The sequence below is a fragment of the Cololabis saira genome, chromosome 22 (genome assembly GCF_033807715.1).
Source record: "Cololabis saira isolate AMF1-May2022 chromosome 22, fColSai1.1, whole genome shotgun sequence".
In the NCBI taxonomy this organism is placed as follows: Eukaryota; Metazoa; Chordata; class Actinopteri; order Beloniformes; family Belonidae; genus Cololabis; species Cololabis saira.
Window position 1 is genome coordinate 30,723,517 of NC_084608.1, and position 15,762 is coordinate 30,739,278.

Below are 15,762 nucleotides of genomic sequence, written 5' to 3' on the forward strand. Positions count from 1 at the left end.
TCTCGGCCACCGTACAAGTAAGGACTCATGGAAGTGCGTTTGTTTGACATGTTTACGGTGGCCGAGACCTGCCATTGCTGAAAATAAAAGTAATGCTGCAAACAGAAACAAATGCTGCTGCAAATAAAATAAACGCTTAGCAAATAAAATAAGCGCTGCAAACAAAAAACACAGCTGCAAATAAAAGGCAACGCCGCTGCAAATAAAAGAAACGCTGCAAATATAAAGAAACCCTGCTGCAAATAAAATAAACTCTGCTGCAAATAAATTAAACCCTGCTGCAAATAAAATAAAAAAACGACGCCAATAAAAAAGCCACAACGGAAGTGAATTACCAGGGACTATTTTTGCCGATGCACCGGTGTTGCATATTAAAAATTACATGTAGCGACGTTGAACACTAAGCTTTTCACTTATTTTCTCGTTCGTTGTTCTTCTTCTCCTCTCACGTAAAAAACGCCGGTGCATCAGCAAAAATAGTCCCCGGTAATTCACTTCCCTTGTAGCTTTTTTATTTGCATAGTTTCTTTTTTATTTGCAGCGGCGTTTATTTGATTTGCAGCAATGGCGGGTCTCGGCCACCGTACATCTTTCACCTTAGGAACTGTGAACTCCGACAGGAACACTTGAGACCTGACCCTGGACGGGTCAGACGGGCCAACAGACCAGCTCTGATGTCATGATACTACACGTGTCACGGCCCGGAGCTCGTCCACTCACCGCGCTCAGAAGGACAGATGACAGGAACCCGCCCACTCCCACCGACACGCCATCTGCCATGGCAGCACCACGACGCTTCAAACACACATTACGGCGCGGGCGCCGGAACACACACATGCAAACGTTTTTAATTTTCAAAGAGACGCTGTCAAGTTGGATAAGGTCACCGGCGGCCAAAGTGACTGGAGCAGACAGCGGCGAGCTCAGACGGACAGGCAGGGGGAACAGATGTCATTGAAGTGACAGGGGGTAATAACGAGTCAGCGTTCGCCTGGGACACACTTCACTGCAGCGCTTTTACGTCAGAGGTAAAAACCTACAGCTCTTGTCTCAAATCTGTCAGCCACGACTTTTTAGGCCAATAATGACACAAATTATAAAGCAGCGTTAGAAGAGTTTCATAACCTGGAGTTGTGTTGCTATTCATGTAGACATCCAAACATTAACGACACTCACTTAAAAAAGTTAAAGGAGGTAGAAAAGACATGAAAAGGTAGAGGAACTAAGGATACTCGTGGCAGAGAGGCTTCAATAGATCTGGTTTAAAAAGGTTTCAAAATGATCAATATTAGAAATAAAGTGTATTGGTTTCCACTCAGCAAACAAAGCAAACACTTCAAATCAAAAACCACAAAACAATGCATTATGAAAACTGGGAAAAATATCTGTAGACCCTCGTCAGTAAGAAAGATATGTGGTTTTGAAAAGAAAGTTTTGAACAATCTACTGTAATTGAAGAAAATTGGCAGTAGACCTCACAAAGATGATTAATCGTGAAAGTGCCACAAAAGTTCCACAAAAGATTTTCAATTTAGCAATCCATATTAGTATAAGAGAGTAATAACTATGCAATTATTCACTTAGCGATACTGATGGGTATCTATTTCTTTCAACTCGAAAAACTTTGAAGAATCCCTCCATCTATTCATCCATTATCTGGACCCACTTCCATATTCTCTGTCTGGGGTCTGGAGTTTATTCCAGCTCTTTCAGGGTATAAATGCATTTGTGCACCCTGGACAGGTCACCAGTCCATCACAGGGTAAGTAGGGCTAACTGGAAAGAAAAAAAAACGAGTAACGAAAGTAAAGATTGGACGCAGTGGAAAAGTCATGCGGTGTATTGAATCCACATTTTCCCAGTTCCAGAGTGAAGCACAGCTCACGTAAATTTTTTTTTTTTGTTCCCAGACAGCATTCACCAGGCTAAAATTACTGACTATTGACTACGTTTACATGCAGTCAAAATTCGGTTACTGAAACATTCGGAATATTCCGTTTACATGTTTGAGCAAACAGGGTTGTCCCTGTTTACATGGTAATTAATCATTTGGGATATCTCGATCAAAACAGCGATGCACCGAGAACATCATGACGCAATTACCGTCATTTCTGCTTCTTCTTCCTGTATCCAAATTCAAAACAAATGCTGCTTCGCGCAAATTTTTGCTCACATTCTTTTAAATCTCGCTATCCCGGTACTTTCTACCGTCTACAAATGCCAAAATGTTCATATCCTTCATTACATTTATGAAGTGATTAGTCTCCTCCTGGTCTGGCGTTTCTCCGTGTTTATAAGAACTCCCTGGACTCAAAAGACCAGGATTCCTTGCGAAAAGAGCATGAGCAGAAAACAAATTCATGTTCCGTTTGATGGGGATTTCCCGTTTGGCGTTTACATGACCGAATATTCGGGTTTTAAAAGGAGTAACCCAGGGGTCATATTCAGGTTTTTAAAAACCCGAATATGAGCAAATTCGGGTTATTCAAAGGGGTTATTGGTGTTTACATGGCCGTCCAAAAGAAGTTTATTGCTAATATTCGGGTTTTAAAAGGGTTATTCACTGCATGTAAACACAGTCATTGTCGTCCAATTCAAAGCATGCATCTTGTTTATCTAAACTGCTCAGTCTTGAAAAGAAACACTGAGATCCTCAAGACTTCTTAAAAATGGGCCTTTTCTGGATTTAAAGATCAACAAGTCATCAATACAACAAAAGCAAAAGTGAAACAGAAAAAAAAGGAAGAGCAATGTGAAACAACCAAAGAATCAGAGAATAAAATAAATATGAAAGAATATACAAATAGATAACCAAAGTAACATCCTTACTTGATAAATGGGGGCGGGCTCTCTGGAGGAGAGTCTCTCTGATTGGTCTGCAGATAGTGGGAGGGGCTCTGGCTGTGGTGGCTCCGCCTCTTGGCGCGTTTGGCCGTGTCATTGGAGCGTTTGCCTGGACGCGCCGTGTGGGAGGAGTAGTCTTCGTGGGCGGTCCGCTCGTCCCCGCCGGGCAGCGCCATGTAGCGCATCATGGAGGCTTCTGTAAAACACATCAGATACTTACGACGGAGTATTAGGGCCAAACTAAGACAAAAAAAATATAGGAAATTACGAGAATAAAGTCATAGTATAATGAGAATAAAGTCGTAAAATTACGAGAATAAAGTCATAATGTTGCGAGAATAAAGTCGTAATAGAATAAAGTCGTAATATTATGAGAATAATGTCGTAATATTATGAGAATAAAGTCATAATGTTGCGAGAATAAAGTCGTAATATTACGAGAATAAAGTCGTGATATTACGAGAATAAAGTCGTAACATTACGAGAATAAAGTCGTAACATTACGAGAATAAAGTCGTAATTTATAAGAAAAAAGTCGTAATATTATGAGAATATAATTTATGAGAACTCTAACAGGAAGAGCATCTTCTCCCTGTGTTAAAATGAGGAATATTGAGCATCTTGTAAAGTTATATTTATATATTTATAATATATTTAATATTAGGACTTTATTCTCAAAATATTACGACTTTATTCTCAAAATATTATGACTTTATTCTCGTAATTTTACGACTTTATTCTCATATTATTATGACTTTATTCTCGCAATTTCCTTTTTTTTTGTCTTAGTTTGGCCCTAATACTCCGTCGTAGATTCAGATTCAGATTCAGAATAACTTTATTTATCCCCGAGGGGCAATTGCAAAAACAACTAAGCAGCATGACGTTGAAAGTACCTCATCTGCCGGCCCTTTAGTGACGCCATCAGGCATGACTACGGCGAGGTTTTCTGAGTTTAATCACATTTACAAATACAGTATGTGAAATTTAATATCTGCTTTATTAAAATGAGGGCAGTCGTGTGTGAAATCTCTGACAAACTGAAAGTCACTTCATCCAAATCCTCTCAAATAACAAACTGTGACTCATCTGATGACCTTCTAGTGTTTTGATTCATTTCAACCAAAAGTAAGAGATTATTTTTTTAAATTAAGTCGAGCGAGCCATTTGGAGCCAGTGCAGCTGTGTAATAAGGTTACGGGAGGACTGCAGTCCCCTTACAGTACAGGCACAAATTCCCTTCAGGCAGCTTCACTTCATTCAAGTACATTTATCCTAAAGCTGCATGACTTCTCTGGAAGCTCCATGCAGAGTTTACGAGTTTTCACAAGAGGATGCACTGACACTTATCCTGCCACAAGTTTTATGCTCCTCCACGGAGAAATGCACTGAAAAAAAAGGAGTGAAAATGAAGTCCCAAACCAATTAATCACACAAAGGCTCCAATGCTCTTGTGCCAAGGGAAGCTATTGTACGTTCAAAAACCAGCTCCAATACCGCAGCATGAAATTGAACCGTATATTTACCGAAATTATGGCAAAGAGCTCTTATTATTCAGATGACAGGGTCTAATGTACTTTCTGGAGAGTAAATAAACAAGTCAGGAGAGCTAAGTTAGAGCTTATTGTTCAGTAAACCGAATAAAAACAAAAATAACTTGCAAAATACAGACACAAAGTGCTTTGTAACATTTTTCAATAAACGCTCGACTCAGAGTGAGGTTTGTTTTCTTTTGTCACTCAAAGAGATACTACCCCCGTTTTAATAAGATAAAGCAAGTCTCACATGTTCCTTAAATAAATAGCTAAAGTTTTCACTCGTAATATCAAATGGATAATTAATTTTTTGCATGACTACAACAGCTCAGTTTTTGCTCAGTTTTAAAATGGCCCGTTCAGTTTGCCTGTAAACTTTGCTAACCCTAACCCTTTCTGCAGTGGCAGAGGAGCAGCCAACGGCAGCAGCGAGTAGAGACACCTAACCAATGCAGTTTATTCTCTTGCTTTATCCTAAATGTCTAAACCAGAGGTCGGGAACCCAAAATGTTGAAAGCCATATTGGACCAAAAACACAAAAAACAAATATGTCTGGAGCCGCAAAAAATGAGTCTTGTATAAGCCTTAAAATGAATGCAACACGTGCTGCATGTATCTCTATTAGTTATAACTGGGGGAAGATCTTTTTTTTCATTATGCACTTCATTATTGCACAAAAAGTCGAAATGTCGAGAAAAAAGTCGAAATGACGAGAAAAAAGTCGAAATGTCGAGAAAAAAGTCGAAATGTCAAGATTAATGTTGAAGTACAATCTCGAGAAAAAAGTCGAAATGTCGAGAAAAAAGTCAAAATGTCGAGAAAAAAGTCGAAATGTCAAGAAAAAAGTCAAAATGTCGAAATGTCGAGAAAAAAGTCAAAATGTCAAGATTAATGTTGAAGTACAATCTCGAGAAAAAAGTTGAAATGTCGAGAAAAAAGTCGAAATGTCGAGAAAAAAGTCGAAATATTTGTTATTCTACACATTTTTACAGCATTGGAAAACGTTCAGAATGTTTGTGTCATGTTTGTCCTCCTACAGAAACCATATTAACACAAAAAATATATTTCCCTCCCCCATCGATTTCCATTTTCAAACATTTTTGAAAAAGCTCCAGGAGCCACTAGGGCGGCGCTAAAGAGCCACATGCGGCTCCAGAGCCGCGGGTTGCCGACCCCCGGTCTAAACTATCCTTTAATACATAAATTGATTATTTTAAGCTTGTCTTAACATCTAAACCTTCTTTCGTGTGCTTATGGTAGTTTACTAATGTTGCCAGTGTTACCAATGACAGGGTTTAAAGGTGCCCACGGGTCAGCGAGCAGTCCTTGGGTTTGTCAGTGTTTTTCTGAAAACACGTGTGAAAATGTGCAAAGGACTTCCGACTATCAAAAAATTATTTTATAGATGCATAAATGATCATAGAAAGGAGAAAAGCCACTAGAAGTTTAGCCAAATTAGCCATATCAGTGATCAGACCACGGACATCACAATATCCTCTGAACCATGAAGCACGGTAGAGGTCGCATCATGATTTGGGCTTGCTTCACTATCTCGGGGGGAAAATCAGATCCCAAGTTTAACAAAATATCCTACAAAGTATTACCAGGATACAAAGTTGGTTGATGTGCAGGACAATGGCCCTACAAGTCGAAGTAAATTGACGTCAGAAGGAATAAATCCCTCCACTGGAGGGTCCAGTCAGAGCTCGGACCGTAACATCCCAGAGATGCTGGAACGACCTCAAGTTTGCTGTTCAAGGCCGACCCGAAGCGGTTCTGTGAAGTGGAAAGCTCAGAAATGTTCATCTGTTCGTGTTTCTGTAGTTTTATTTCATTTTATCTGCAGCATGATTTTTATGAAGGCAGAACATCTTTTATCGCACACGCAGCTAGTTTTATGAGGACAGAGTATTATGTGTACATCTTCGTATAAATGGCCTTCAGATATACGAGCTGTCAGAAACATGATATGCTGTACGATGATTCTGCTCCGCAGAGCGCTCTGTTACAGCGAAGACAAAGAAATTGCCTCATCAAATTTAAGGCCAGATTTTGTACATATGAGCTTTTCGACACTTCAGGCAGCGAGTGCAGACAGTGAATTCTTCCTTAATTAGCTCCCTTAAAGCAGGTCAAACTGTCAGATTGGCCAATAAAGAGCATAAAGTATTAAAGTAAGACTGAAAAGTCCAATTCCAATTAATTTGAATATAAACAGGTGAGCAGAAAGTCACATCTTGTACCATTATATGACAAATAAGCTCATAAAGAATCTGATTTGAGGTAAGATCTTCTTTATAAAGCACTTGATGACCATTTCATACTAAAATACCAAAAAAAAGCTATTGTACTTGGTTAGATGCGGTGTTTCTGCTCTGTAAATGTTTCCCTGCTGGATCATTGCACCTGATGGCGCCTCAATATTTTGTAAATGACATGAAAAGCTTCAAATACGTCCCGGGAGTGTGTGCTCTTCCTGTGCCTTCCTCTACGAGTCCAACGAGGTGGTTGTTTGGTTATTCGAGGGAATCTAAAATTATCTTTGTGGCCGTGTGATGGACTGGTAACACACCCATGGTGCACCCTGCCCATCACCCAGTGACAGCTGGGATAGCCTCCAGCGCCACAACCATGAAGCACATTTAGACAAAAAAAACAACACAAAAAAAACGATGAAAGTATAAAACAGCTTAGAATGAACAGCTTTAACCTGCCAACCTGCTCCCGTCTCCCGCTGTCTGGATCCCTGGTCATACCCATCGAGCACCAAACATGAAATATTTGACTTTTATCACTTTTAACAAAACTCTCAGCCTGAATTTTTTAATTATTAAAATTAATGATGTTGAAATTGAACGAGTATGTGAAAATAAATTCTTGGACGTGATAATTGATGATAAACTTGATTGGAAAATACATATAAACAATATTAAATCTAAATTGTCCAAAACCATTGCAATCCTATACAAGAGAAAAGAACGTTTAAATCAGAAATCCACTTACATACTGTACTGTTCACTCATTGTTCCATACATGACTTACTGTGTGGAGGTATGGGGAAATACTTACATAAAAAACATTGATCCAATAATTAAATTACAAAAGAGAGCCATTAGAATTGTAAATAATTCAAAATACTGCAACCCAACGAACCCACTCTTCATTAAACTAAATACCTTTAAATGTGTAGATCTAGTTGAGCTAAGGACTTCTCTTATAATGTATAAGGCACACAACAACCTACTTCCTTACTGCATTCAGGAAATGTTTTCACCAGAGAAAGTCAGTATGAACTCAGGGGAACTTGTATGTTTAAAAAAATAAAGGTAAGGACAAACTTTAGAAGTACATGTGTTTCTGTTAAAGGGGTAAACTTGTGGAATAGTCTCTGTGATGATCTAAAAATGTGTAGTTCTATCCGCAAATTCAAAAAAATGTTTAAACTTAGGGCAATTGATAAATATAAACTATGACCAAGAGCAGCTTCTCCTGTAAATCCTCTATATCACATGCTTTTGTTGTAATTGATCTGTGTAATACTTTTTATTTTGATTTGTTGTGATGTTTTGTAAAAAAGGGTAGGCATCATATAAGCTACGGTTTCAGTCTACACCTTTTTTGGTTCATTTATTTATATATCCAGCTTCACTGTGGTGCATGTTTTGATTGACTAATGGACCAAAATAAAATAAAACTAACTGAATCCTCTATTTTCCATGTGTTGTGGTGAGCAGTGTGTTTGGCCTCCCTGGTTATTGGTTACCTTCCTAAACCAATCAGACACGTTTCTGCTAGTCACATGCCACAAAGACGGAAGGTGCTTTTAGATTTTCGATTAATACGACGTTGGCTGTCTGTCTGGTCGGCCTCGCTGCCGTCACCTACATCAGAAGAGCGGGCTGGTGGAGCGAGTGGCGGATCCATGCTGAGTAACAACAGGATTTGTGCAGCCACTCTTGCTGTGAATAACTTCTTTCAGAGGCGCTTCAGTTTGTCAATGACCCGAGTTTTGTGCCTTACAAAGCCTTCATTATTTCAGCAGCCAGTCAGTTCTGTAATGAGTTGATTTATGACTCGTCATCAACAACTCCCACCCACGACCTGCCCCTCCCTGTCAGTTCTCCTTACATTAGTCCTGACCCGCGATTACGTGTGCCCTTGGAGGCGAGTTATTCCCAGGGCCGGGTCAAGGCGCCACCATGTGTCAGTTCATGCAAAAAGGACAGGTGTTAAACGAGTAGGGGTGTAACGATACACTAATCTCACAATACGGTACGATATTATAGCAGTATCTTTTTGACAGCCTTGAATGAGGAACATATGACTGGAAAAAATTGTCTTTTATTTGAAAGACACAAAATACAAAACAATACTGTACGTTTGCCCTATTGTTACAGTTTGTAATGCTTTATAACTGTTTAAGTTTTAAAGAGAAAGCCAGGCCAACCATTTTCCACAAACTGAACTCAAAGTAAATGTCAGGTTTGCATTATGATCTTCAGTTTCATACAAGTACAAATATTTTGCCACAAACTGAATAGTTTCTCTCATGTATGATTTGACTTTTTTCTTTTCCAGAAACTTAACAACTAAAATTAAGTAAATAAATACATACAATTTTACATCATAAAAAAAGATTGATTCATGTTCACCTTATAAGTGTAAGAGGAGATTTATTTTTGTTAAGAAGGTTATTTTGGTAAATCAGGGTTCATTATTTTATAAATCTATTCTTTATATTCGGATGTAAATCAGGGACTATAATGACACTAGTCAGTTTATCTGTAGTGTTTAGTCTGTTTTAGATTGGGCGGAGTGATACGCCACAGTACGGCACTAGGTGCTGTGTTGATGTTCTAAAATCCTACACTGTTGAGCGGACAGTAAAGTACTCTCGAACTCTGAAGAAGTTTTCCCCGACCCGAAAAAGGTTTAATTTAATAAGGTAAGGCTTAACTCTACACCAGACTTAAAGGTTCAGAGCTCAAAACCCTAAAAGTCCGTGATCGGGACCGCAAAACGGAACTAGTTTCTTCTGAGCGGAGGAAAGTTTTGGTCCGCGGGTCGAGCCGCGGTCGGCACGCGTGCTCGGATGCGCGTTTCTAGTCAACACAATAGATTAATATTAATAACATAATATCACGATACAGTTTGTCACCTCCACGACACGTTTCGTGACGTTTCTGTATCGCGAAATTTCGTGGAACGATATATTGTTACACCCCTATAAACGAGTGTTAAACAAGTGTTAAACGCTGGGTATTCGCCAATGTAAAAGGGGCTAGAGACAACTGGACCTTGTTTGTTTTTCACCTGAATCACATCTAAGGGGAGGGCGGGACTGACACGGATAGATGTACTGGGTTGGTCTGTGCTTAAGAGTTTTGAGAATAAATTAATGCATCTAACTAAAGCTTCCACAAAGGGGGGGGGGGGAAACTCTGCAAGCTCCTGTATGACTGCTCTTCCAAAACCTTTACTTATTGCCTAATTAATCAATTAAGCACCTGACAGCTAGATGACCTAAAAACTGGGTATGTGACAGTTCAAAACTATTTTGAAGCTTTGAAAGTCAGGGAAAGCACAATAATGGACTTTTAAATTACACAAGCAATTATACTTTATTCTCTCTTTATTGAGGCTGGAGGAAAACCCTGGGAGGAGAAATCATAGACTAATTACATCGATGAACACTAACTGGAGTCATTGGTTTGCACACCTGGAGTAATTAGGAGTTGAGGTTTGAAACTACTTTCTTGATAAATGATGTGGAAAAGCATCTCAAAGTGTCAAGGCGTCCATCAGTCCACTGTGGCTGTGAGTCCACTCATTTTCCATGGAAAGCGATGAGGTGTGCTCGGTGGTTCTGCAGAGCCCCTTGGAGAGGCAGGACATCTGGCAAGGCATGAAAAAGTTGGCCTTTGCCCAGTTTTTGGGGTGTAGAGTGGAGGAATGAGTCTCAAAGGACGGCGGCCGGAGGTGGATTTGCCAGGGTCGTTTAGTTACGATTGATTTTTTTTTATTACTGCTTTACAACGAAACAGCAAAGTTGAAATAAACTTCATGAATGGTTTCCTCCAGCATTGTGAGTCTTAAGTGTTCAAAAAGACACTAAAAACTGTAACTGCTTGTGTTTTTTGAGATGGATTTAGATGAAAATCTGAACATATTTCACGACAAATCAATGCGGAGAGGCAGTCAACTAAGAGGGGGTCACATACTCTGACTGACTTCAATTCCCGGAGATTTTGTCTGACTGCGTTTAAATCAGAAAAACCTATTTCCTGGATGTCTCTCTAACTTCCCTCCACCTTCTCTCACCAAACTCAGGTCTTCTCTACCTCTTTTTTCTGCTGTTTCCACTCAACTATCCTTCTGTGGTTGCTAAGCAGCGGCCAGAGGAAAGCGAGACACCGAGAGGAGCTGCTGTCAGGGTTGCCATGGCAACTGCGTGAGTGATTCAGGTGGAGGTCAGGGAGACTGGTCTTTTTTTTCCCATCCTCTTTCTGGGTCCTAATCATCCTTTCTTCTCTTTCTGCCTCCTCTATTGTTGTTCTCTCCGCGGCTGCCTTTCATTTCTCTGCCTTTTTTGTTCCCTCTTTTCCCTCCTTTCTTTTTTTTTCGCCTCCTTCCCCTCTCATCCCCTCCGATTTTGGTTCCTCTGTGATGCAAATCACAGAAGAATTAGAGGAATGAAGCGCATTGATCTGCACACAAACACTGATCTCTCTATAACTGGCGGAGACGGGAGCGTTTAACTAACATCCAAGAGGCTCCTCCGGAGACACGTCTGCGCTCCACACGCCGGCGCTCACCTCTGCGATTCTCTCTGTTCAGCTTGGCCGGATCTTCGTAGTCTCCCGGCCAGTTGCACTCGGCAGGCATGGAAATGGGCCTCAGTCTGCCTGCAAGTGCAAAACACAAATGACAAACCTGAGCCTCAAGTTCTGGTGCAGTTTCCAAATAACATTCAGAAAAGATTGGAAAAAAAGAGAAAGCAAGTATAACTTAAAAGGAACAGAGAATTTTAAAAAACCAAGATGCAGGACTAAATTGATGGAACTTCTGTGAAAGGAATCAATTTATGGAACAATCTGAATAAAGAAAACAAAGGATCCAAGTCAAACATTACATTCAAAAGAACAATTAAAGCCTGTATGTTAAGAAAATATAATGATAGTTGAGTTTGATTGACATACCCCTAGGCGGTGGTAATTTTATTTTAATGTTATTTTAATTTTATTTTAGGTTTTTTTTTTATTCACTTGGTTGTTGTTTTTTATTATTATTATTTTTAATTTATGTTATTTGTGAAAGGGGCAGATCAGATAAGATTATTCTTCTTTCTGCTCCCTTTTTATTCACAAGTTAGGAACATTTGTATTTGTATTTGTATTGAATTGTTTTGTTTTTTGAATGAAATAAAGAATAAAATGAAAAAAAAAGAAAATAAATGAACCTGTTTTCTCTTGCTTTAATTTGCATTCAATTAAAGATTTTGAAGTTTGTGTGGTTTTACATCAGATATTTAAAAGTGTTTTTAACAAGAGAAGAATAAAAGGGGATTTTAACGACCTTAAAGCCACTTATCCATCAGCAGGAGGCCTCTGTATGTTTACTTGCCGCATAACAGGCTCCATCACTTTCTGTTGAGCCCATAAGTGGATTCTCACCCTCATAACACTTTTTACAAGTGATTCACTTCAGCAGAATGAGACTGAACTCACTACCCCCTCTCGCTGTCACTCTCTCTCTCTCACACACACACACACACACACACACCGTATGTAGGCGTGGTGCAGTACACAGGCTCCTCCTCTTCTCGGCGGTGAGACTCTTGATCCAGGAAGGAGTTTGGTGACTCAGAGCGCTTAGCGATGCTGATGCTACCATGGTTACGAGATGCTTCATCACCAGACAAAACTCCCGTCTCATCTCTATGGAAACACCACACGGCACATTTTTAGCACGTCAAACCTCTTTTTAGCCGTCAACACTTTGACTTTTTTTTAAATTGAAACGGTTGGACCCAGACAGCATTTATATGTTGGCCCTAACAGGTTGTGAGTGGGATTTACCCAGTACTGGAGTTGAGGGGGGATGAGGGGGGATGGCACCCCCCCCTGAAATAAAAATGGTCCAAATCATCCCCCCTGTAAAACTGCCATCCCCCCTTTCCATCCCTTATGTAATTTCATCAATTAATGTGGTTTTACTGCTATTTCAACATTTAGAGTCATCACCAGAAAAATAACACCAGAAAAATAACTTATTTGACAATTTTCACCTGTTTCAAGTAAATTTTCACTTGAAATAAGTAGGAAAATCTGCCAGTGGGACAAGATTTATCTTCTCATTACAAGCAAAAAAATCTTGTTCCACTGGCAGATTTTTCTACTTATTTCAAGTGAAAATCTACTTGAAACAGGTGGAAATTGTTGTTTTTTCCAGTGATGAGTCTTGTAATGAGATTTTTTTACTAAAATGAGACATTTTAACTAGAAATAAGACAAATATTCTTGTTAATATTTTGAGTTTTTGCAGTGATCCATTTTACTTATCCTGTGAAGGACAGAGTCATATTGATAAGTTCAGAAAAGTGTTTTTTATTGTTGTGTTTTGATGTATTTGATGTAAGCCCAGTGGATATTTAAAGCTTACAGAAGGCTGCATTTAACTGCTGTTATGTCATTCCTGCAGTATTTCTGCAGGTGTTTTGGTCACTGCTATTATTTGTAATATATTATATTATTTGTAATCAGCACAAATTATCTGTCCCCATATGATAAAATCCATCATCCCCCCTGATTTTTTTTTACAACTCGAGTACTGGATTTACCTGATGGGCCCCATATGTTTGAACACTAAGGTACTCATGCTATTTACCCGTTTCAAACCCAAGTACCCGACTTTAGTCCAGATGGGACCCACATGGACATGCTGGCTGGGATTTACAGAGGAAAACGGGTTACCTAGGTGTGTACGGTTCAGCAGGCGGAGGAGGGATGTAGAGATCCTGCAAGGCGGAGCTCTTGGTGGGCGTTCCTGAAGGCGTGGCCGAGCCGCTGCCGGGGCTTCTGGTTGGCTGTACAAAATGGAACATTTGTTTTGTATTCCTTTCAAGTGTCTCTCATCTTTCATGAGTCTTATTTTCCCATCTATGGTCCCAACTTCTGCAGTGACACTATACGTGACTTGTTTTTTATGCTTCCATTTAATTTCCTTAAAAAAAAAAAATCAATGCAATCTCCATAAATGCACATCAAGGGCATAAGTCATGAGAGAGAAGCCGTAACCTACCTCATGTTTTATTCCTCTACAAAACCCTCATTGTCTAAATTATCTTAGTTTGATGCAGAAAAACCAAGAACTTCTTTTATAATTGGTTGGAAATAATTCCTCAAAACATCAGGACTTATCAGGATGAGCTGCTTCTTTGACAAACTTACCAACACACAAAATTTAGAAAAAAAAAGTTCAGTTAGTTTTTAACTGTGATTAATGAGTCGATGTTAATTAATAATAACAAAATAATCCGTCTCATTTTGTAATCTGATGAAAAGATTACCCAAAGTAAAGATAAAGATAGGTAAAGGTAAAGATAATCAAATGCAAATTAATATCTGCTTCCAGTGTGCAAATGTTTTACATTTTATGAGACATAATTAGCCATTAAGTTTGGATTGTGTACTTGGTAGTTCATACTTGGGAAGTACGACTCGGGCGACTCGTACGTTATTTTGTATGATGTGTTTTGTTTGCACTGCAGCTACTGAATGTTACAAATAAAGTTTAGTAGAAGTAAAAAAAAAACATGAGAGGAAATTTTAAAATCAGGCTCTATCTTGATGAGGTTACCACAAATATTTGAAGATCAATAATTCTGCTGGGAAATATGTGTAAAGTACATTCTGTTACACAATAAAGTTATAATTTGATCTTTCACTCCAGTGTTTCCCAACCCTGGTCCTCGGGGCCTCACTGTCCTGCATGTTTGAGATGTTTCCCTGCACCAACACACCTCATTTTAATTAATGTTCCTCATTATCTCGTCATGAAGGTCTGCACAACTTTGTTGACACAGCTACTTGTATCACGGTGTGCTGAAGCAGCTAGAAACATCTAAGACATGCAGGACTTTATTTATAACATAGCTGCAGTACAAAAAAACCCACAAAATAATAGTTATCTTCTGTTAGCTCATGCTAAATGCATTTTGGGAAGGCGCCTCACATCTACACAACTCCAACCTCCATCACTGATGTGAGTGGAGCTGGAGCACTTCTAGACATGGACCACATCAGAACAGGTTCTCTCTCAGCTAGAGGTGTCAAGTAACAAAGTACAAATACTTTGTTACCTTACTTAAGTAGAAATTTTGGTTATCTATACTTCACTGGAGTAATTACTTTTCAGACGACTTTTTACTTTTACTCCTTACATTTTCACACAATTATCTGTACTTTTTACTCCTTACATTTTCACACAATTATCTGTACTTTTTACTCCTTACATTTTATAAACAGCCTCGTTACTCTATTTCATTTCGGCCTTTAAAAAAAAAACCATCCAGTTAAATTGCTCCATCCGGATAGAGTGAATTTGGTTGTGGTTGTTTCAGATGTTCTTGTCCAGTTTTGTTCTTACATCCGTTCCCTCAGATTCCTGCAACTAAACTTGGATGTACATTCCAATAAAGGTTAGGATAAATGATAACATGCCTCTGAAGTTTGACTTTTTGCACCATTACAATACTTATAGGCAACTAGTCATCATATCTCCTGCTCTCTGAAACACATGTTAATGATCAATATTACACATATATGGTTCTTTAATATATTTGCATTATACTAAGATACATTCATTTTCAATGGCTTTTGTCCTTAATGGCTTTTTCCCCCTTACATTACTTTTACTTTTATACTTTAAGTAGTTTTGAAACCAGTACTTTTATACTTTTACTCGAGTAAAAAACTTGAGTTGATACTTCAACTTCTACAGGAGTATTTTTAAACTCTAGTATCTATACTTCTACCTGAGTAATGAATGTGAATACGTTTGACACCTCTGCTCTCAGCCTGGGAACTTATAAATCATCAGGTAAGGTTTCTCTACTAACTCTACTAAATGATCAAGAAACTGAAGCAAAATGACAGTTTTTGGCTCCAATTTAAAGATGGAGGAAAAACAACTGATGTTGACTTAGCAAGGCGGCAGGAGCGGCGCTGGTCACCTAAACGAGCAGCTCTCCGAGGACAAGATGGTCACATTTCATTTCACCCTTCAGCATCTCCACGAACTGGGACATAATTATACTTAACTAGCTAGATTTCTCGCTGCAAATGTGCAACATCTGTCCTCCAGATGTACAAATTTTAGGGTC

The 15,762-nt window shown here is 39.0% G+C and overlaps 1 protein-coding gene across 1 annotated transcript in view; it reads right to left on the minus strand.

The window, feature by feature from the left end:
* cnksr2a (connector enhancer of kinase suppressor of Ras 2a) overlaps positions 1-15,762 on the minus strand; it is a 119,140-nt gene that overhangs the window by 39,626 nt on the left and 63,752 nt on the right. The window contains exons 10-14 of the mRNA XM_061713574.1: positions 13,352-13,464; positions 12,162-12,316; positions 11,195-11,284; positions 2,830-3,040; positions 588-639 (exon numbers count right to left, since the gene is read on the minus strand). Coding sequence (XP_061569558.1) covers positions 588-639; positions 2,830-3,040; positions 11,195-11,284; positions 12,162-12,316; positions 13,352-13,464 — 621 coding nt within the window. The remainder of the gene's footprint in view (positions 1-587; positions 640-2,829; positions 3,041-11,194; positions 11,285-12,161; positions 12,317-13,351; positions 13,465-15,762) is intronic.